The sequence below is a fragment of the Rhinichthys klamathensis genome, unplaced genomic scaffold, assembly GCF_029890125.1.
Source record: "Rhinichthys klamathensis goyatoka isolate OS25496 unplaced genomic scaffold, OSU_Roscu_1.1 h1tg000215l_1, whole genome shotgun sequence".
NCBI classification, from domain to species: Eukaryota; Metazoa; Chordata; class Actinopteri; order Cypriniformes; family Leuciscidae; genus Rhinichthys; species Rhinichthys klamathensis.
This window is the reverse complement of record NW_026606740.1, coordinates 26,171-48,071: the sequence shown is the minus strand read 5'-3', so window position 1 is coordinate 48,071 and position 21,901 is coordinate 26,171. Positions and strand designations below refer to the sequence as shown.

General features: G+C 40.3%; 2 protein-coding genes across 4 annotated transcripts in view; both read left to right on the top strand.

Annotated features, from left to right (window-relative positions):
* ano1a (anoctamin 1, calcium activated chloride channel a) overlaps positions 1 to 6,325 on the top strand; it is a 75,195-nt gene extending 68,870 nt beyond the window's left edge. For all 3 annotated transcript variants that reach the window (XM_056264079.1, XM_056264078.1, XM_056264076.1), the window contains 3 exons: positions 3,638 to 3,822; positions 3,896 to 4,001; positions 6,110 to 6,325. In XM_056264079.1, coding sequence (XP_056120054.1) covers positions 3,638 to 3,822; positions 3,896 to 4,001; positions 6,110 to 6,307 — 489 coding nt within the window. In that variant the 3' untranslated portion in view covers positions 6,308 to 6,325. The remainder of the gene's footprint in view (positions 1 to 3,637; positions 3,823 to 3,895; positions 4,002 to 6,109) is intronic.
* A 2,342-nt stretch (positions 6,326 to 8,667) lies between these two features.
* Positions 8,668 to 12,896, top strand: fadd (Fas (tnfrsf6)-associated via death domain). Its single transcript, XM_056264075.1, has 2 exons — positions 8,668 to 9,171; positions 12,455 to 12,896. Exons 1-2 carry the CDS (start codon positions 8,871 to 8,873, stop codon positions 12,724 to 12,726), a joined length of 573 nt encoding a protein of 190 aa, XP_056120050.1. The 5' UTR covers positions 8,668 to 8,870; the 3' UTR covers positions 12,727 to 12,896.
* The last annotated feature ends 9,005 nt before the right edge of the window (positions 12,897 to 21,901 follow it).

The following is a 21,901-nucleotide window of genomic DNA, read 5'->3' as shown; positions in this document are numbered from 1 at the left end:
AAATAGGGGTAAAGTGGCGCAAACAGCGGCCGGTGAAGAACACAAGTTAACTAACAACAACAGAGAGAAGCGAGAAGAATGGCGGAAAACAATAAAAAACGAATCAAAGACCCACCCGCTAGTTTCCACTCTAAAGTGTGGAGACACTTCGGGTTTTACGAGCAGAGAGAGCGCAACGGCCGCGCGCGCGCACTCTCACGTCTTCAAACAACACGAGCGCTGTCTTGCTCTCTCCCTCGCGCATATTAATCAAAATCAATTGACACGATAGTAAAAGGTCGGAAGGAGACCGCAGTTTCACGTGGAGCATTTGGAGATTTTTTGAGATTAGAGACTCGCCTAAACTCAATGAACAACATCTCAACACTAAATTATAAAGGCCTGTCTCATATAGACGCCTGTCTCGAATACAAGCCGGTGCAGTTCGACGATTTGGGAAAATAAAAACCCGGGAAGTTTTACGGTATATTAATTCTCAATATGTACACATGCATTATAATCTTTCTTTTCAGTCACATATATCGTGATATATCGTTGATGAAATTTCTTCCAATATATTGAATATCGTAGATATCGCGAATCGTGATATTATCATATCGTGGACCACATATCGCCACAGAATTGAATCGTGAGGTACCTGTATCGTCCCACCCCTAGTCACTATATTGCTTCTTCTCAGAGTTATGATTTTACACAGGTGTGCTTTTACTTTTCTAAATGTCTGACTTCGTTTTCAGCAGGTGAAAGAAATAGAGCTGTGTTCAAACTCAGCCCCTGTTCCCTCATTCACTTTTCCCTACATTACTCCACTGATATAGTTCAGTTGAAGGAGTGAATGGAAACGAGTGAGTGAATCCGGACACTGAGTGCACTGGAAGGGCTGCCGCTTTTGCATAGTTTGTGCCTTTTTACAGTTTTTCTCAGTGGCTTTTAGCCTGGGAAAACCCAGACAACTTCCGGCAAATTTAGATTTGCTCTGAAAGTTAGTCTGGCAAAGAGCTCATTCAAGCCCATTTCCAATCCGTCGAAATCGAGGCACCAATCAGAAACGTTGGGGCGGGCTTTACACGATGACGACAGCGCTGGGATTTTGAAGCAGATTTTGTAGCCTACATTACAAAGATGGATGCCGCCGTCGAACATCACTCGTTCCAATCAGCTATCTTGTCTGTTTTACTCGATTTGAACGTTTCCTTTTTGTTAAAAACCGAGCAAAGAACAACACTCGGAGATGTTTCTCCACCGCTCTGCATACGTCATCTCCTTCATCGCTCTGATTGGGTTTAGGTCTATCCGCGACGTCCGTTGGTGACGCCCCTCTGGAAATGATTTGTCTATGACGCTTTGCCAGACCATAACTCACTTACAACTGAGAATGGTCTGGTTTTAACCAGGCTAAGTGGCTTTGGTACATTTCTCGAATCATCCTCGACGTTTGTAAAACAGTAAGTGAAAAACATTTCTCAAAACAATTCATACAAATAGCAAAACACCATGGATTACCTGCAAAAGCCCGTCTCTTGCTCAACATCCTCAGTTCATCTCTCAAAAGTAAATATCTGTGTTAATGAACATGTCAGTGCATCAGAATGACAAGTGCTTGTGTCATTGTGTACGGATAACACAGTCAGATTGCTTAGTAATGTTGTCAATATAACAGTGTACTCTGGAGGGATGTTCTGATGTAAACTATGGATAAAGTTTTGTAAAATGTAGGTTACACACCTTAGTGTGTGTGGGAGTTTGATTGCAGGAGACTGGACAAGATTTACGCTTTTACTGTTTGTACTGTAACGTGTTGTTATTGCGATACAGAAAGGAAAGAGCACTGCATAGCACAAAGAAAAAAAAAGTGAAAGTAGAAATGTGAACAGGACAGATTTAGAAAAAAAGTCCAATGGAAATGTATAGAAATATGCTTGATTATGACAACTTGTTCAACCAGTTTGCATGTAAAGACTTCTGCTATGCACTAAAGCTTGTTCAAAGAAATGAGAAACTGCTTTTTTGATGTGCACAAGTGACAATGATGTGAAGATTGAACAGGTAGTTTTGAGAATCTCAATTCTGATCTGAGAAATGTACCAAAGCGACTGAGAAAAACTGTAATAATCATTTGATACTTGGCAAACTGGCAGCTCCAGTAGTAATGAAAAGATTTATCTTGAACTCTGTCATGAAAACTAGCATGTATAAACCTTATTTAATAAGCAACTAAAAGGAATTTATACCTGTATAATTTTATGCTGAAGCCATGATTAGACCAGCGGTTTGGAGGATGGATGATTGAGCTGTGAGCGCCATCTTCTGGTGACACACGGGAATTCATCCGTGCATTATGGGTATTTTCCAGCTGTTGAGATTGGTTGTACTTGTACACCCAGTATGGCAAGCCGTTTTAACTTTTATTCATTTCCAGGATATGAATTGTTGATATCAACAATTACATTTTTGATATCAACAAAACAATTTTTTGATATCAACAATTACATTTTTTATATCAACAATTCAATTGTTGATATCAACAATTGAATTCTTGATATCAACAATTAAATTATTGATATCAACAATTGAATTATTGATATCAAAAATGTAATTCTTGATATCAACAATTGTATTTTCACTAGTGAAATGTCACCATAGACTGCCATTCAAAATCAATTGTTGATATCAAGAATTGATTTCTTACTAGTAGAAATATAATTTTTGATATCAATAATTGCATTGTTACTAGTAAAAATGCGAATTCCTGATATCAATAATTAAATTATCACTAGTCTAAATGTCTATTCTTGATATCAACAACTGAATTGCTACTAGTAAAAAATTTCATTTTTGATATCTGAAAATGTATTTCTGATATCAATATTATTTCAGATATCTAAAATGGCTTTCTTACTAGTAACAATCACATTCATGATATCAGAAATTAACATTGTCACTAGTGAAAATTGAATTATTGATGTCAAAAATGAACATTGTTACTAGTAGCAATTCAATTGTTGATATCAAGAATAGACATTTCAACTAGTGACAATTTAATTCTTGATATCAAAAATAAAGGTTTTTACTAGTAAGAATTGTATTTCTGATATGTGAAATTGGAATTTCAACTAGTAAGAAATCAATTCTTGATATCAAGAATTGATTTTGAATGGCAGCCTATGGTGACATTTCACTAGTGAAAATACAATTACAGATATCAAGAATTATAGTTTTTACTAGTTGCAATTCAATTGTTGATATCAAGAATTATCATTTTAACTAGTGAAAATGTAAATGTTGATGTCAAGAATTAGCATTGTTACTAGTGAAAATGTAATTCCTGATATCCAAAATTGCCATTGTTACTAGTAGAAATATTATTCCTGATATCAATAATTATAATTTTAACTAGTGAAAATTGAATTGTTGATATCAAGTATTCATATCCTGGAAATGAATAAAAGTTAAAACGGCTTGCCATAGTATGTACACTATGGTTTCGGACACTAGTATAATTGGCGGTCTCCTCAAATAATGCCCTATTTAAGGGTTTATGGGGTGATTTCAAACACAGCCTAGGAAACAGCATATCAGAGACACACACCGGTTAGCAAACACGCTCACAAACGCGTGTTCCTGTGTCCCTCCCCAGGCGTTTGTGATCTCCTTCACCTCTGACTTCATCCCACGCCTGGTCTACCAGTACATGTACAGTCCAGACGGGACTCTTCATGGCTTCGTCAATCACACGCTCTCATACTTCAACGTCAGTCACTTCCAGCCTGGCACGGAGCCGCTGGCGCCGCTACACCTGGGCTACCGCGTCGACGTCTGCAGGTGCGCGCGCGCTCTTGCACTGTGTGGATCTTCTAGATGTATATTATATTCATAATGTTTACACTATCCACAGATATAAAGATTACAGGGACCCTCCATGGTCCGAGACGCCGTACGAGTTCTCACGAGAATTCTGGGCCATTCTGGCGGCGCGATTCGCTTTCGTCATCGTCTTTCAGGTCAGAACCACATTCATTAAACACCAATTACATAATTCAAATTTTTTGATTTCTGATTACTTTCTGGATGAATAATTGTATTATTATTTGTTGTTTAATATTATATTAATTATAAAAATTATTTAATTATAAATAGAGCTGTCAAATCGATTAATTGCGGTGTGTGTGTGTATAAATATAGACACTCACCTAAAGAATTATTAGGAACACCTGTTCAATTTCTCATTAATGCAATTATCTAATCAGCCAATCACATGGCAGTTGCTTCAATGCATTTAGGGGTGTGGTCCTGGTCAAGACAATCTCCTGAACTCCAAACTGAATGTCAGAATGGGAAAGAAAGGTGATTTAAGCAATTTTGAGTGTGGCATGGTTGTTGGTGCCAGACGGGCCGGTCTGAGTATTTCACAATCTGCTCAGTTACTGGGATTTTCACGCACAACCATTTCTAGGGTTTACAAAGAATGGTGTAAAAAGGGAAAAACATCCAGTATGCGGCAGTCCTGTGGCCGAAAATGCCTTGTTGATGCTAGAGGTCAGAGGAGAATGGGCCGACTGATTCAAGCTGATAGAAGAGCAACTTTGACTGAAATAACCACTCGGTGCAGCAAAGCATTTGTGAAGCCACAACACGCACAACCTTGAGGCGGATGGGCTACAACAGCAGAAGACTCCACCGGGTACCACTCATCTCCACTACAAATAGGAAAAAGAGGCTACAATTTGCAAGAGCTCACCAAAATTGGACAGTTGAAGACTGGAAAAATGTTGCCTGGTCTGATGAGACTCGATTTCTGTTGAGACATTCAGATGGTAGAGTCAGAATTTGGCGTAAACAGAATGAGAACATGGATCCATCATGTCTTGTTACCACTGTGCAGGCTGGTGGTGGTGGTGTAATGGTGTGGGGGATGTTTTCTTGGCACACTTTAGGCCCCTTAGTGCCAATTGGGCATCGTTTAAATGCCACGGCCTACCTGAGCATTGTTTCTGACCATGTCCATCCCTTTATGGCCACCATGTCCCCATCCTCTGATGGCTACTTCCAGCAGGATAATGCACCATGTCACAAAGCTCGAATCATTTCAAATTGGTTTCTTGAACATGACAATGAGTTCACTGTACTAAAATGGCCCCCACAGTCACCAGATCTCAACCCAATAGAGCATCTTTGGGATGTGGTGGAACGAGAGCTTCGTGCCCTGGATGTGCATCCCACAAATCTCCATCAACTGCAAGATGCTATCCTATCAATATGGGCCGACATTTCTAAAGAATGCTTTCAGCATCTTGTTGAATCAATGCCATGTAGAATTAAGGCAGTTCTGAAGGCGAAAGGGGGTCAAACACAGTATTAGTATGGTGTTCCTAATAATCCTTTAGGTGAGTGTGTATATATATATATATTATACAAACAAAAACTTATATGTTAAGATGCAATTAATCGTGACTAATCAATTTGACAGCACTAATTATAAATTATATTTAATTTATTACGATTAATTCTCATATTAGTATAATGTGTAAAATCTAATTTTCTTTACTGTCCATTTTTTTTTATAATTTATACCCATTATTAAAATGGGCATAAATTAATTTCAGATACTACTGTGATCAGTGTTATTTATATATTAATATTGTATTATTTAGTGATATTTTACATATTTAGTTTGTTTTAGTCATTTTGTTAACTACTTTTGTCATGTTTTATTAAGTTTATCCCCCAAATATTTCAATTTAGATTTATTTTTATTTAAGTTTTAGTACTTCGACTTAAGGCAACATATCTAATTTACATTTGAGTTTCTAATATTTCAGCTTTATTTCAGTTAATGAAACTTATACTGACTGTAAATATATGCTTACAAGTGTACTTTAATTATTCAAAAAAAAAAAATTAATACCAGTTTAGTTCAACCAATTACTAAGCAACTTAACTTTGTTCAGTCTGTGGTGTAAAAAGGTGACATTAGCAATAATGTACCCACTAGTAAAAATATAACAAATTATATCTGGTGTCTGAATAATTTTTGGTTTGACTGTATTTCTAGGTTTCTGTGAGATGGACTTTAATACGAGTGTTAATTCTCTCTCTTCTCTCGGTCCAGAATGTGGTAATGCTGATGAGCGACTTTGTGGATTGGCTAATCCCAGACATTCCCAAGGACATTAGCGTTCAGATACACAAGGAGAGGAACCTGATCGTTGAGTTGTTCATGAAGGAGGAGCGGGGCAAGAAGCACAGGAACACCATCGGTGACCCGAGTCCTCAACCGCTGCGCTCGCGTCCCAGTTCCCAGGCTTGATCTCCATCAGAACTCAGTCCAGGAAACCAGTCCAGCATCAATGTCGGTACAAAGAAGGTCACATGACTGCCTCCTCATTTGCATACCATTTTCCTTCCGTCTGTTAGCGCGGCGCTCTCTTTTTCTATCAGCTTTATGCAGTCTGCCGGGTTGTTCAGAAAGAGGGCTCTAGGGTTTGATCTGTTGACTGATGAATAGTGTATGTAGTTTTGTGACACATTGCTGCTTCAGCATTTTATTTGAAGAAGAAACGATGCTTTTATAGGACTTTTAACATGAAATTGTAACGTTTATGTTTGCGATATTGATAGGATAGGACTCATTTAAAGTGCTTTTTAAATGATTTATTATTAGACCTTTCATTCAGAATATTTCTGCCCGAGTGAATTAGCAACTCTCAATATCACGAAGTAGTTCTGCTCTGTCATAGTAATGAATGTTTCTGTTTAGGCTTTAGCGTCTATAAAATATAGACATAAAACACTATTAATAAATCAAGTTACTACAATCCTCACTTGGTCTTTTTTAGTATTCTATGCGATTTTGACTGAATGCCGATCGAAGTTTTCGGCAGCATGCAAGAGCTTGGTTTTTCGGTAGTGCATCTGATAATGCTGTTAATAAAGGGTTCGCTGCTTAGAAACCCATGACGTTCAAGAGGCCTTAATATTCACGGAAATGCGCTGCATTTATTAATATTAAATCGTATGGACAGAGTTTTGTGTCTGCCTGTCTGAATGTTTTCTCTCTTGTCTTTGATGGCGAAGATGATTGAACCGATGTATATTGGTACTATATGTTGCATGTGTCTTCCATTCATAGTAATTAAAATTGTTTAAAAGCGTGATAAATAAAAGAGTGGTTCTAATTGGAATGAATATAATATTAATATAAAATATAAATCCAGTCTTGTTAAGACATACTCTCTGTTTGTTTTGACATATGCCTATGTTTTTTCCTCACGTAATACAGATTTTTTTTTTTTTTTTTTATATATATATATTCCTGTATCTCCACAATGGCTTTGGTTCTACCTTTATTAATAAATGTACAGTGTAAACCTCTGTTCAGACTGTTACATCATCCACATACTGTTGACCTCTGTGAAAGAATGTCTTTTGTGTCGTCATGGAGTTTCAGTGTCTCAAACTGCTTATGGGAAGTTATGACTGTACTTATGCTTTTGAACTGTTTCTAAAATAAATGTCATATACATTTGGTACGTACACGTTTATTGACTCTTTTGCTGACCGGAAGGCCAGTTACATGTTGTTGCTTGGAAAAAAAAACAAACTTTTTTAACAAACTTGTTTGTTAAAAAAAAAAGTTTATTTTTGTTGCCTGCTCCTCTCCTTCGAGTTAAATAAGGAAGGAATGATGAGCAATAAAATAGGAAGTATGTTATGGGAAGCTTTTTTACTTTTATTCATTTCCAGGATATGAATCTTGATATCAACAATTCACTTTTACATTTTTTATTGATATAAAAAAAATATGATTTTTACTAGTAGAATTTTATTTCTGATATGTGAAATTGGAATTTCAACTAGTAAGAAATCAGTTCAACAATTGAATCTGAATATCAGCCTGGTGATATTTAACTAGTGAAAATACAATTACAGACATCAAGAATCAAAGCTTTTACTAGTTGAAATGTAATTCTTAATATTGAGAATTCGTTTTTCTGCATCGAGATTCAACATTTTTACGAGTGGAAATTTAATTACTGATATCAAAAATTAGCATTTTAACTAGAGAAAATCGAATTGTTGATATCAATAATTCATATCCAGTGAATGAATAAAAGTCAAAACGGCTTGCCATAAGTAATAGGCAACTTCAAATTCAGTTGAAGTGTGATTCATTTTGGGAATCGATTCTTTTGGATCAGAAAATGACACGAGCTGAATTATCACTCAAAAGGTTTCCAGGAAGTCTCGCATGCTTCATTTACATCTCTTAGCTGGAAATAAAGGTTTTAAGAAAATGGTAACCTACTTATTTAAAAAAACAAAACTATTCTGTTTCGTTTGTGTGTTGGTCACGCAATTATAATCATCCAGTGATATATTATCATTTCTCTCGGTTCAGTCCAAATGAAGTTGTTCAACAGCTCATGGACTTGGACAGTTCTGAATTCAGTCAGAAGTTTTACAGTTTCTTACAATGACTTATTTCAGAATGAACCTCTAGTCAAAGAGTTTTTGAGAATCAAAATCTCGAGAATCGCTCGGACTCATTCAGTGCGACTCGTGAACGAATTCGATCGATACAAAAATCCACACACACCACACACACACACACACACACACACACACAAAGACTCAAGATTCAAAAGAACGAATCATGTGTTTGAAGCAAGTTCCCTATAAAGTGAAGCGTTATTGGCGGGCGTCATTTCTGGTTCCCAGCTGACTAACTCAAGCAGTGGAGTCGGGTGTATTTGAGGGATTTTCACGCTGGATCGCGAGTGTTGAAAGTGAAAGCGTCAGATGAAGCGTCCGGGCGTCATGCGGTAGCGCGTTATAAAGTTAACTTGTGTTAGCGTTCAAACACAGCGATCATGGACACGCGCGGGTTTAGAGCGATGTTGTTAGAGATATCCAATAAACTTTCCGAGGAGAATGTGGCGAGTTTAAAGTTTTTGTGCACAGACATCGGGAAGAAAAGGCTTGAGAAAATCAATAAGGGAATTGAACTTTTCGAGTGCTTGATCGAAAGAGCTGCAATTGGGCCCAATAACACGGACCTTTTGCGGAAACTTCTGAATGACATCGATCAGACAGTTCTTCTCGAAATACTACAGGATTATGAGACACTTGCGACCAGAAGCCCCGCTGATGGACTGGAGGAGAAACAGCGAGGTTTGGATGACTTTACTGAACTCTTGCTATTCATTTTATGGTTAACACTGTTCTCTGACTGACAGTAAAGAGTGACAAGGCAGTTAGTCAGGATATTTTTGTTAAACTCTCTAAATGTCTCTTATTTAAAGTGAAACGATAGCTTAAAGGCAGACTGGGGTGTAATTTCAATGGTATTTCTAGGTATTTTATCGTTTGGTGTTTACTCTCGCGGCTTTCCGTCATGAGTTAACGTTAGTGCTTGAAAAAACGCAAACTCATGGCAAGCCGAATTAACATTAATTTTAAAACGAATACTTCCTCATAGGCGAAGTTCCACTTGTGTGTGTGTGTGTGTGTGCCATCATGAAATAGAAGAATGTCAAACATAAAAAAGTCCTAAGTCTAATTGTAGTTATGACGTATTCAAATTAAGCTATTTGCAAATACTATTTTATCTTAAAAATGTGCACACTTTTTCAGTCTTGTTCGTAAATTCATCATTTGACATTGATCTGCCTCAGCGGTCATCAATCTAGAAAATAAATCTGCCTAAAAATGTAACTTTTAAAACTTGTCATCTAACGACAAACAGATTTACTGATTCTACACTAAAATTATAAGATACGACAAATAAAAATGAGAAAATATAACTTAGACAAAATCATTGGCTCTGGTCCACCAGTTATATTTTAGTTGTTCTACTACAACTAAAGTTGTTTACTACTTGTTCTACTTTAATAACTTGTATCTTTTTCACTGATAACCTTTATATTAGAATAGAATAATACATAGTAGTGACAGATTTTGACAGTTCCATTCTTCTATTTCATTACTTGTAATTGCTTATTTTCAGTATTTAGTTGTTCATTATGGGAGGATTTAGGATGTTGGTTGAAAGTGGGGATGCACGATTGTGGATTTTTGCCAAATATTTTTCAAATCTTATTTCTTTCCTCAGGCCATCTACCTCATGAACTGTTAAACGCCTTCACATGTGTAATACACAACACTATTTATATACTCATATTTATTTAGCATACTTATTCACATTCCCTTGCATTTGTAAATAACACACCTGTACATACATATATATTGTCTATTTTTGAATGTTGTGTATTGTTTATCACAGATTACTAAATTGTGTATATATAAAATTATTTAATTTACAAGTGTCGTTTGTGATTTTTATTTATCATGTAACTTAAGCCATAGCTTCTGACCATTAAATAAAACCAGACTCGTGATTTTATAACATCAATTACTGCTTTATTGAAATACAGAAGTAACTTATACAATACGTTAGGCTATATTATCGGCAAGGCATTTCGGCATAATTATTTCAAATCCGGCTGATGCCGATTATTACATTTTAAGCTTTTATCGGCCGATTCCAATGCCGTGCCGGTAATATCGTGAGAGGAATTTCTTGCCTCATGCGTTTTTCTATGGCCAATATAATGAACAGGTTTGAAATAATGCAGTTAAATATATAATACAATTTACAGTCAATAAACTTATAAAGCCTAAAGCTTCTAAATTATCAACAGGATCAAAACTTTGCTGAAAACCGGATGCACAGAAACCGCATGCCTTCTGTCGCCTGACTGACAGTTCATACATTTTTTTGCACGTAAAAGCCTTTTAGTGTCATACTAAAAATGTGGCCCTTCAGGTCGTGGATCTTCATGATATTTTTCTGTGAAATTAATGATTTGTATTAAAGTGAATATTCGGCTGCATTTACACTGCAGGTCTTGATGCCTAATTCTAATTTGTTTGCTATATCTGATTTTTTTTGGATGACCAGCTTACATCTTCTTTTAAAGGTGACCCATATACACTCACCGGCCACTTTATTAGGTACACCTGTCCAACTGCTCATTAACACTTAATTTCTAAGCAGCCAATCACATGGCGGCAACTCAGTGCATTTAGGCATGTAGACATGGTCAAGACAATCTCCTGCAGTTCAAACCGAGCATCAGTATGGGGAAGAAAGTTGATTTGAGTGACTTTGAACGTGGCATGATTGTTGGTGCCAGAAGGGCTGGTCTGAGTATTTCAGAAACTGCTAATCTACTGGGATTTTCACGCACAACCATCTCTAGGGTTTACAGAGAATGGTCCGAAAAAGAAAAAACATCCAGTGAGCGGCAGTTCTGTGGGCGGAAATGCCTTGTTGATGCCAGAGGTCAGAGGAGAATGGCCAGACTGGTTCGAGCTGATAGAAGGGCAACAGTGACTGAAATAACCACTCGTTACAACCGAGGTATGCAGCAAAGCATTTGTGAAGCCACAACACGCACAACCTTGAGGCGGATGGGCTACAACAGCAGAAGACTCCACCGGGTACCACTCATCTCCACTACAAATAGGAAAAAGAGGCTACAATTTGCAAGAGCTCACCAAAATTGAACAGTTGAAGACTGGAAAAATGTTGCCTGGTCTGATGAGTCTCGATTTCTGTTGAGACATTCAGATGTTAGAGTCAGAATTTGGCGTAAACAGAATGAGAACATGGAACCATCATGCCTTGTTACCACTGTGCAGGATGGTGGTGGTGGTGTAATGGTGTGGGGGATGTTTTCCTGGCACACTTTAGGCCCCTTAGTGCCAATTGGGCATCGTTTAAATGCCACGGCCTACCTGAGCATTGTTTCTGACCATGTCCATCCCTTTATGGCCACCATGTACCCATCCTCTGATGGCTACTTCCACCATGTCACAAAGCTCTAATCATTTCAAATTGGTTTCTTGAACATGACAATGAGTTCACTGTACTAAAATGGCCTCCACAGTCACCAGATCTCAACCCAATAGAGCATCTTTGGGATGTGGTGGAACGGGAGATTCGCATCATGGATGTGCAGCCGACAAATCTGCGGCAACTGTGTGATGCCATCATGTCAATATGGACCAAACTCCCTGAGGAATGCTTCCAGCACCTTGTCGAATCTATGCCACGAAGAATTGAGGCAGTTCTGAAGGCAAAAGGGGGTCCAACCCATTACTAGCATAGGGGTACCTAATAAAGTGGCCGGTGAGTGTGTATATATATATATATATATATATATATATATATATATATATATATATATATATATATATATAATACTATACTATATACTTGCCGAACAACCCAAGGTAGACGTACTGACCCGGAAAAGCTTAGGCCGAACTCATCAATCATATCAAATGTGATCTGTCAGGCTTTTGTTGAACATTTATTCATATATCTGTCATTCATCATTGAATTGCATTCTATGTTTTATGTTGAGATGGTTTCTGTGTCTCTTTTTAGAAAAAATAAACATTGCAACTGAAGTAATAGTTGAACACCTGGGCAGAAAGTGGCTTCACGTTGGGAGAAAACTGGGACTTCAGCAGACTCAGCTGGAAGGAATCCAGGAGAAACACAGCCGTGATCTCGAGGAACAGGTCCGGGAACTGATCCGACTGTGGATGAAGATGCGGAGAGAGAGCGCCAGGGTGGAGGAGCTCGTCCAAGCTCTCCGAGACTGCAAACAGAACCTCACCGCTGACCTCGTGGAGAAAAAGCTCCGAGAGCCTTGAACACCAGCGCACGTTTCCGGAAGCGCTTGTTATTATAAAGGGAGAGAGCTTTGGGATTGATAATGTGAATTTCTTTTTTTTAAATGCAAATGAACATTAAATCTTCTTGAATTAATTTTTGGTGCACATTAGTTAAATTAAATGATTAGGTATTACATATTAAATTATGATTATATTGCAGAAAATGAAATCTATTGAATAATGTCTTATTAGTAACACTGTTTTAGCAGTTTTTACAGAACACACTCCTCATACAACACTGTTCTTGTATTTACTGATTTAAAAGAATCTAGTTATATGACATAAATGAATAAAGGGACTGTGATGTATGATTGAATAATGTTTCTCATAGAGAGTGTCTAACACTGATTCTTCGGTCAAAAATGACAGAAAACTGTTACGTTTTGAAATGTTTAATTTTTTTGCTTCATCGGAGGGGGGTGAAACTTGGCGACTTTTGTTGTATTACCTATGTGAACACACAAAAAAATCAAGGAGATGATTCGGATATGTTAAAGGGTCGTAAAAAAAATAGTCACACTTAGCTTCTTCCCGGTCAAAAATGACCGACCATAGGAAACGAATGGGAAATACGAAAAAATAGGAAAACTCAGAGAAACTTTTGGTGGTACAAACTACAGATCAGCCACTGTGGAGAAAAAAAGTGTACAGCAATGAAGGGGTGACACTCTAAAACATCAAGAGTGCAAATAAGACACCTCCCCACACACACACACACACACACACACCCCATGACACAAACACACACACAGATAAACTGGCAAGACTGCAACAGCAAATTTTTAGGATATGCAAAATAAAATCAATAAATGAAAAAAAAAAACTCTCGCTCAAATGCACGTACACTTATTTTGTTCGATTTTTTAATTATCAAATACTGAGTAACAAAAATGTTTGCATTGTGTTCCCTTTCTAACCAAATGTTATTGTTTGATTGTAATCATAATGCAAAACCTGATACTTATCTAAAAAGATAAATAAGAAAAAGTAGTCTTTTAGAATATCTAAATATATATCTAAAAAAAATAAAAAAAAAAATAAGATAGAGAATCATGTCTAAAACAACAATAGGAATCAAAAAGTCTTTCGATGTATTTATATAGGAAGCTATAGCAGTCTACAGGCGGTTACAGGACATTTCACACATTTATACACTAGATGACGCTCTTCTCACTTGAATTTTTTTTTTTTAGGCCTGCACTCTATTTTTATGTGAAATGTTGCATTTATTGAAATAATAATAATAATAATAATAATAATTCTAATGGAAAAAATAGCTCATAAAAATTATAATAATAAGCCTCATAATTTTAAGGCTTCAGTCTTTTTTGACCGGGAGGAAGCCAAGTGTAACCCCTAAACGAAGAAGCCCAGAGGGTTAAATGATCAGAGCACATTTTGAGCCATGCACTATTGATAATAAAGCTTTTTATTGGCATTGCTGGTTCCATAAAGAACCTTTAACATCCATTGCACTAAAGGCTCTAATTGTTCTTTTAAAAACTCTTCTCTGAAAGGTTCTTTTTGGAACCCCAAATTGTTCTTGGATGCAACATGACATCATGACTTTGCGTAAACATACACGCCACTTTCAAGTCAAGTGGCGTGTTATCTATACGCATTTTGAGCTATCCGCGTGTGTGTCCCATAGACATAAAGCCTGTTTTATGCTTCTGCGTCGAATCGACGGCGTACCCCCGCAGAGCCCTCTGCGTCGCCGCGAACCCCTCTCCGACCCCTCCGCCGTAGCTCGACGTGCACCTCCAAAAAATTGTAACTACGCGTCGAGGCGACGCAGACCGCAAGGGCTGTGATTGGTCAGATTATACACCATTTCGGGAGTGTAGCTTTTCCGGTTTCCCCCTCCGTGCGCAGTTTGTTTCAACGATGTATCACGTTGAGGAACGATTAAATCACTTCTGCGATTAAACATTTGCAATAAAATAATTTGTTGTTCAACGTCGATTAGTTCCAGCTGCAACAACATTCTCTCTCTTTCGCTCGCCATTACGCGCGTTTCCATTACAGATTTGTGCAAAACTTTTGCCTTTTTTTCTAAATGTCGATAAAAAACTATTGCCAAATGACCGATGTTATGCGACTAAACGTCTTTTTTTCCATAATCATTCCAAAAATCATGGCAACGGACGTTGGTAGCCACCGCACTAGACATTATTAGGCTATTGTGACACCCTGAATGTATTGTCACAGGAATAATTATATTTTTTCTGTATGTATTTTATTTTATTTTATTGTGTTTATGATATTGTTTCAGTTACTTTTGCTTCAATTATTATGGTGAATTTGTGATGAGTGATACTCACAGTGGACAGTAGGTGGAGACAGTGTGCTGATCGGGGACTATGTGAGTAACTGAGTCGCGGGGAAGAAGCCGCCATTACAGAGCGACTCAGACTGCAGATAACAGCACAACTTTGTCTGTCTCCTTGTTTTATTAAACAGGTGGGTGAAATCAATCACCAAGGACATAAAAAAACATGATGTAATATGTTGAGACCGTGTATTCATTGTTTTGAGAGGGTTATATATTTCCTGGGTAAAGATAAGATGTTAATTAGAGACCGTGTTTTGTTTATGAAAGTTAAGTTTCACTCGCGGCCGTCCCGCGTTAGGCCTGGTATTAATATTGTCTAATATAAATGGTTAAAGGCTCCAGCACACTGAAAACCCAAACTAATGGGATGTTTATGTTGTTTAGAGCATTAAAAGAGATGTGTAAAGAAATCGCCAAGGGTTATAAGACAGAAGTATGTATTTGTAGATACATATATTTGTAATATTAACTGTTGAATGTTATATATCTTTGCATACTATATTATAGGGTTTACTGTTGATATTTGAATGTTTAATGATCTTTCAATTTAGTTTATCTGCTGTACTCTACTGTAATTCAGTACTGTAATTCAGTTTAAATGTTTTGCTCATCTATCTTAGTTACACAGTATTTAGTAGGACATATTTGCACAGACAACAGAGACTGTAACATGGTGTTGTATGTTTTAAGGGAGAGAGTATTGAGTTATTGGGGGAAAATTACTATTTGAGTATAAAAAGAAAGACACTACAAGTGTGATGCAACCTGTTTATTGGTATATTGTTTGATATAGTCACATGTAAGGTGACAAGACATTGTGACATATATATTTGTACAAGATTTAGACATTACTTTGTCATTATTGTAATAAAGCATTACAGAGCGACTCAGACTGCAGATAACAGCACAACTTTGTCTGTCTCCTTGTTTTATTAAACAGAAATAATTTACTGCAGCAACGCCAGTCGGACGACGGGCGTGCTACAGATTTTGGGGGCTCGTCCGGGATCTAGCGCCACCTGCTGGTATGCGGATCCAATTCAAATGAACCAGAGAAGGGCTGAGTGACGGGTGATCAGCGTGAGGACCACAAAGGGCAGCTCAACGGCGGCAGGAGAACCAAAGCACGGTGGTGAAAGGCTTTCCTGGCTGAGGAGTAGTGCAGTGTGGTACAAGTCAAGCGTGAACCCATCAGCAGCTGGATCGTCGACAAGATGACTTCGAGCGAGAGAAAAGCAACAGTTTGGGAAATCAAGAAAAGACTGCATCAACTCACCCATGATGAACTGATCAGCCTGATGGATTGTCTGGAGCCAACTGCAGCACCAGGAAAGCACAGGTTGGATATAACTGATGAGGAGTGTTGCTTTGAGTATATTGTTGAGTACATGAACAGTGATTGTCTGCTGGAATTAGAAGATGGAGGGTTGTCTCAGTTGTTACTGTTAAAAGACAATGTTGATGTGATAATTCAGAAACAGAATGTAAAACCAGTTTTGCATGACACTGTCCCACTTACACCACCACAACAACTTACACCCCCCACTGACACGCAGGCACAGCCGATGGAGTATAACCGGTTGGTAGACTGCTATGAAGAATTAGGGCGAAAATTAGCACAGTACAAGATTGAAGCTAATCCAAGTAAAGCAGAATCTCTTAAAAGTAGCGGTAGCTTACCTGTGAATGTAGCTGGTGAGCCCACCAGTGGAAAAAGGGAAAGTATGATCTCCCTCCGTGACCTTCAGTTACTGCCATTTCAGCACAGAGAGTTCAAAGTTCAGGGGGGGCAGATTGGTGACAGTACTTCTGATATAAGCTATACAAGTGTAACCAAGCAAATAGATGAGGGACTTGCGGCTAACCACAGTGAAAATGACATCATCAGAGGGGTCTTGAGAGTCATTAAGCCAGGAAACTTTAAGGACATGTTAGTAAACAAGGAGGGACTAACAATCCTAGAGTTAAAGAGTTTCCTCCAGTCGCATCTGAATGAGAGAAGTAGCTCTGAGCTCTTCCAGGAGTTAATGTGCGGTAAACAGAATGACAATGAAACTCCTCAACAATTCCTGTATAGACTGATTGGACTGAAACAGAAACTAATTTTCCTGTCCAAACAAGCTGTCACAGACCTGGAGTATGATGAACAAACAATACAAAATGTGTTTCTGAGGACGATTTATCAGGGCATGGGTGCAAAGTACAACCAATTACGCACTGAATTGAAACCTCTGCTTACGAATCGCCTGGTGACAGATGAGGCACTCCTGCGCCAAGTAACCCAGATAGCCAGTGACGAAAGTGAAAGACAACGTCGGTTGGGACAAGCTGCACGGCAGAGAGCGTCGAATGCTCTCAGCGCCCAGTGGGAGTCCAGCCGAGGTAAAGACTCAGATTGCAGTAGACAAAACGACCAAACCGAGACGATTCGCCGATTAAGTGCACAAATTGAAGCCCTTACCAAGACCGTTGAATCACTTGCAAAGGCGAGAACGACAGAAGGTCAGTGCAAAGTCATCGACTCCCAGCTGCAGCGAAGGCAACGTCGACGAATGTGTCCCAAATGTAGTAGCAAGGATGCTACCTCTTGCAGTCATTGCTTTGTGTGTGGTGAGGAAGGACATCGTGCGGTGGGCTGTCTAAGAAGGGAAAAGGGGTCGGGAAACGACCAGCGGCCACTGATGAGGGGCGAACAGTGACCGAGCAACCACAGCTCCAGCCTAAGGAAAGAGAAGCTTGGATGGGTAGGACACTTGATTCGCCAAATCAAAGACAAAGTTCCTGTGACCGAGTAGCCCAGCTCATTGGAAAGAAAGCCACCCTCAAGTGCCACATTCATGGATTTGCAGTGACTGCTCTACTGGACACAGGAGCGCAAGTTAGTATAATCGACTGCAACTGGAAGAGTAAATACTTACCAGATCAAGCTCTACGACCACTGTCAGAAATAGTCGATGGGGGCGACTTCAGTGTCTCAGCTGTTAATGGAGAACCATTGCCATTCGAGGGATGGGTAGAATTGACAGTGAACCTGCCCGGGAATGATGATCCAAGTTTGGCTATTCAAGTGCCTTTCCTCGTGGGGAAGATGCCATTAGAACGGCCATTGCTGGGTTTTAATGTGGTCGAGGAGATAATAAGAGGAAAAAAGAACACAGAGCAGGGTCTATGTGCTTTTGCCGAACTCCTAACGATGGCCCTGGACATCAAAGGTGAACAAGCCAACGCGATAGTGAGCTTCATTCAGGAACAACCCAATGTGAACCGCGGGGCTATTGTCACAGTCGGCCCTAGAGATGTGGTCGTACCACCCGGTCAGGTGACCCATATTAAGTGTGAAGTTTCAGTTAGCTTGGAATGCTCTGAGCCAGTAGTACTGTTTGAGTCCAGTGAGGGGGGTACATTGTTAACTGAACTAGACGTTGGAGAAGGTCTAATGGAGTTAGAGGGAACAGACCGGCGGCCCTATGTTAGGATACCCCTGGGAAACCCTACTGCTTGTGAAGTCACTATCAGACGGCATACACCTCTAGGAAGTATTCAGCCAATATCAAGCATCATTGAAACGGAGCAGCAAGACCTGGTAAACAGAGGTGACTTACCAGTGAGCCGTGTAGAGGAAACAGGTTCCCAAGAACATGAGGACGTCCACAGGGCAGACAGCTTGTGGCATCCACCGGTCGATGTAAGCCATCTCGAAGAAGAACAGCAAAAATTAGTCAAAGACATGCTTTACCAAGAATCCAATGTGTTTGCTCGTGGAGATGATGATATTGGGTGCATCCCAAGCTTACAGATGACGATTAACCTGAAGGACGACATCCCTGTTCAGCGAGCTTATGCCTCCATCCCTAAACCTCTATATAAGGAGGTGAAGGAATACGTTCAGGACTTACTAGCTCGTGGTTGGGTGGTCAAGTCGAAGTCTCCATATGCAGCCCCGGTGGTGTGCGTTCGGAAGAAAGATGGCACGCTGAGACTGTGCATAGACTACAGATTGTTAAACCAGAAGACAGTCCCAGACCGACATCCACTTCCTCGGATCCAGGACCTCATTGACACCCTGGGAGGCTACCGATGGTTTTCAATCCTGGATCAGGGAAAGGCCTACCATCAGGGATTCATGGCGGAGGGATATCGGCACCTTACGGCATTCACAACCCCTTGGGGGTTATATGAGTGGGTGCGCATACCCTTCGGATTGGCTAATGCACCAGCAGCATTCCAGAGGAGTATGGAGGGGATGCTGGACTCGCTGAGAGACGAATTATGTATCCCGTATCTCGACGACATCCTTTGCTATGGAAAAACGTTCAGTGACCATGTTCAGGGGCTAAGGAGAGTTCTCAGAGTGCTGCGGCATCATGGAGTAAAGTTGAGGCCGGCAAAATGCGAGCTCTTCAAGAGAGAAGTCAGGTATGTGGGGAGACTAGTTTCGGAGGATGGTGTCCGCATCGACCCAAAAGATCTAGAAGCTGTCCTCTCCCTGAAGGATCAGAAGCCCACTACTGTCGGGGAGTTGCGGCGATTGTTGGGGTTCCTTAGTTACTACCGCACCTTCATCCAGGACTTTTCACGTATCGCCAAGCCACTGTACGAACTCCTCCAGTCTCAGGGATCAGTAGAATCTGAGGGGCAGAATAAGTCTGGTAAAACCGAGAAAAGAGGAAACCAGTTACCATCCCGTGCGAAAGTAGAGTGGTTGAGTGTGCACCAAGGTGTGTTGGAGAGACTCATTGGGGCTCTAACAACCCCCCCTGTACTTGCTTATCCGAACTTTGAACTCCCGTTTGTGCTCCATACAGACGCGTCCGAACAGGGACTCGGGGCTGTGCTGTACCAGCAGCAAGAGGGCAGACTCAGAGTTATTGGCTATGGCTCCAGAACGCTGACTCCTGCAGAGAGAGGTTATAGACTCCACTCCGGAAAGCTTGAGTTCCTGGCACTTAAATGGGCTATCTGTGAGAAGTTCCGCGATTATTTGTTCTATGCGCCCTACTTTACGGTCTTCACAGACAACAACCCGTTGACGTATGTCCTCAGAACGGCCGAGCTCAACGCTGTTGGACATAGGTGGGTTGGAGAATTAGCGGACTTCAGATTTGACATTCACTACAGACCAGGCAAAATGAATGCGGATGCAGACATGCTCTCTCGTTGTCCCCTCGATATCAATGAGTTTATGACCGCCTGTACCGAAGTTCTCGCAGAGGAGGTGGTCCGGGCTACATGGGAAGGAAGTCGGGCTGACCAAGAGAATGAAGTTGCCTGGGTTGCGGCCCTCAATGCACGTCAAGAGGATGCAGAGTGTCAGTTTGGAGAGAATCTCACTACACTTGACCGCTCCGAGTTGAAAGCTGCCCAGAGGGAAGATCCTGTTGTTGGGAAGGTGATAGAGTTAAAGGAGAGTGGTGGAGAACTGACATCTGAAATGACGAAAACTGCAAAAGGAGGCCTGAAGAGACTGCTGTATGAGTGGAGAAAACTGGATCTTGAAGAGGACCTGCTCTATCGTAAGACCAATCACAGATCTCAGCTTGTTCTTCCTTCTAAGTTTAAGCAGTCGGCCTTGAAACAGTTACACAACGACATGGGTCATGTAGGGACGGAGCGAGTTCTAGACTTGGCAAGGAGTAGATTTTACTGGCCTTTTATGAAAAAGGAGATCGAGCACTATGTCACCCAGCAGTGCCGATGTGTGAAGCAGAAAAAACCTGTGGTGAAGATCAGAGCACCCATGGGAAGTCTTACCTCAAGTTGTCCACTGGATTTGGTGTCCATCGATTATCTGCACCTGGAGCGGAGTCGGGGCGGATATGAATATATTCTGGTGGTGGTGGACCATTTCACCAGATTTGCCCAGGCGTATCCAACAAGAGACAAGTCTGGAAGGACGGCGGCTGAGAGGATATTTAATGATTATATCCCAAGATTTGGCTATCCTTGCCGGCTCCATCACGACCAAGGTCGTGAATTCGAGAACCATCTCTTTGCGACCTTGCAGCGGTTAACAGGTGTCAGTAACTCCAGAACGACACCTTATCACCCCCAAGCAAACCCAGCGGAACGTTTCAATCGTACTTTGTTACAAATGTTGAGGACGCTGGAAGAGAAGGAAAAGGATAGATGGAAAGACCACCTCCCGAAGGTAGTGCACGCTTATAATTGCACTAAGCATGAAGCGACGGGGTTCTCTCCATTCTTCCTCCTGTATGGACGTCATCCTCGCTTGCCCGTTGACTTGTTGTTTGGTCTAAGATCGGAGGATGACCAATACTCACCACGAGATTATGCAGAGAAGTGGGCACAACGGATGGCTGATGCATATAAAGTAGCTTCAGACAACAGTAAACAAGCGAGCGCACGGAACAAGAAATACTATGACCAGCACCTTCGGGGTGTCGTGCTGCAACCAGGAGATCGGGTTCTGGTTCGTAACCTAAGTGAACGGGGCGGGCCTGGAAAGTTAAGATCATACTGGGAGAGAACAGTGCACGTGGTCAAAGAAAGAATAGGGGACGGACCGGTCTATCAAGTGTACCCGGAGTCCAGTGGAGGCCAAAATCCAGCCATGACACGTACCTTGCATCGGAACCTGCTTCACCTGGTTAATGACCTACCAGTAGAGCCGCCACCTCCAGGAGCTGATGAGTCAGGTAGACCTAAGGGAAGGAAACCAAGGTTGTCAAAATCAGCAAGAGAGCCTGAAGAAGCTAATTCGAGTGATTCATGTTCGGATGACAGTGATGCACCGAGAGCTTACTACTGGTTGCGCTCCTCTGAGCAGCAGAGATCTAAGCAGGGAAGGACTGTCCCTGA

Excerpts from the sequence above, each read along its gene's own strand:
- fadd (XM_056264075.1), top strand. The coding sequence starts at position 8,871 with ATGGACACGCGCGGGTTTAGAGCGATGTTGTTAGAGATATCCAATAAA. Across the intron at positions 9,172-12,454 it reads ACTGGAGGAGAAACAGCGAG|AAAAAATAAACATTGCAACT; the intron begins GTTTGGATGACT and ends GTCTCTTTTTAG.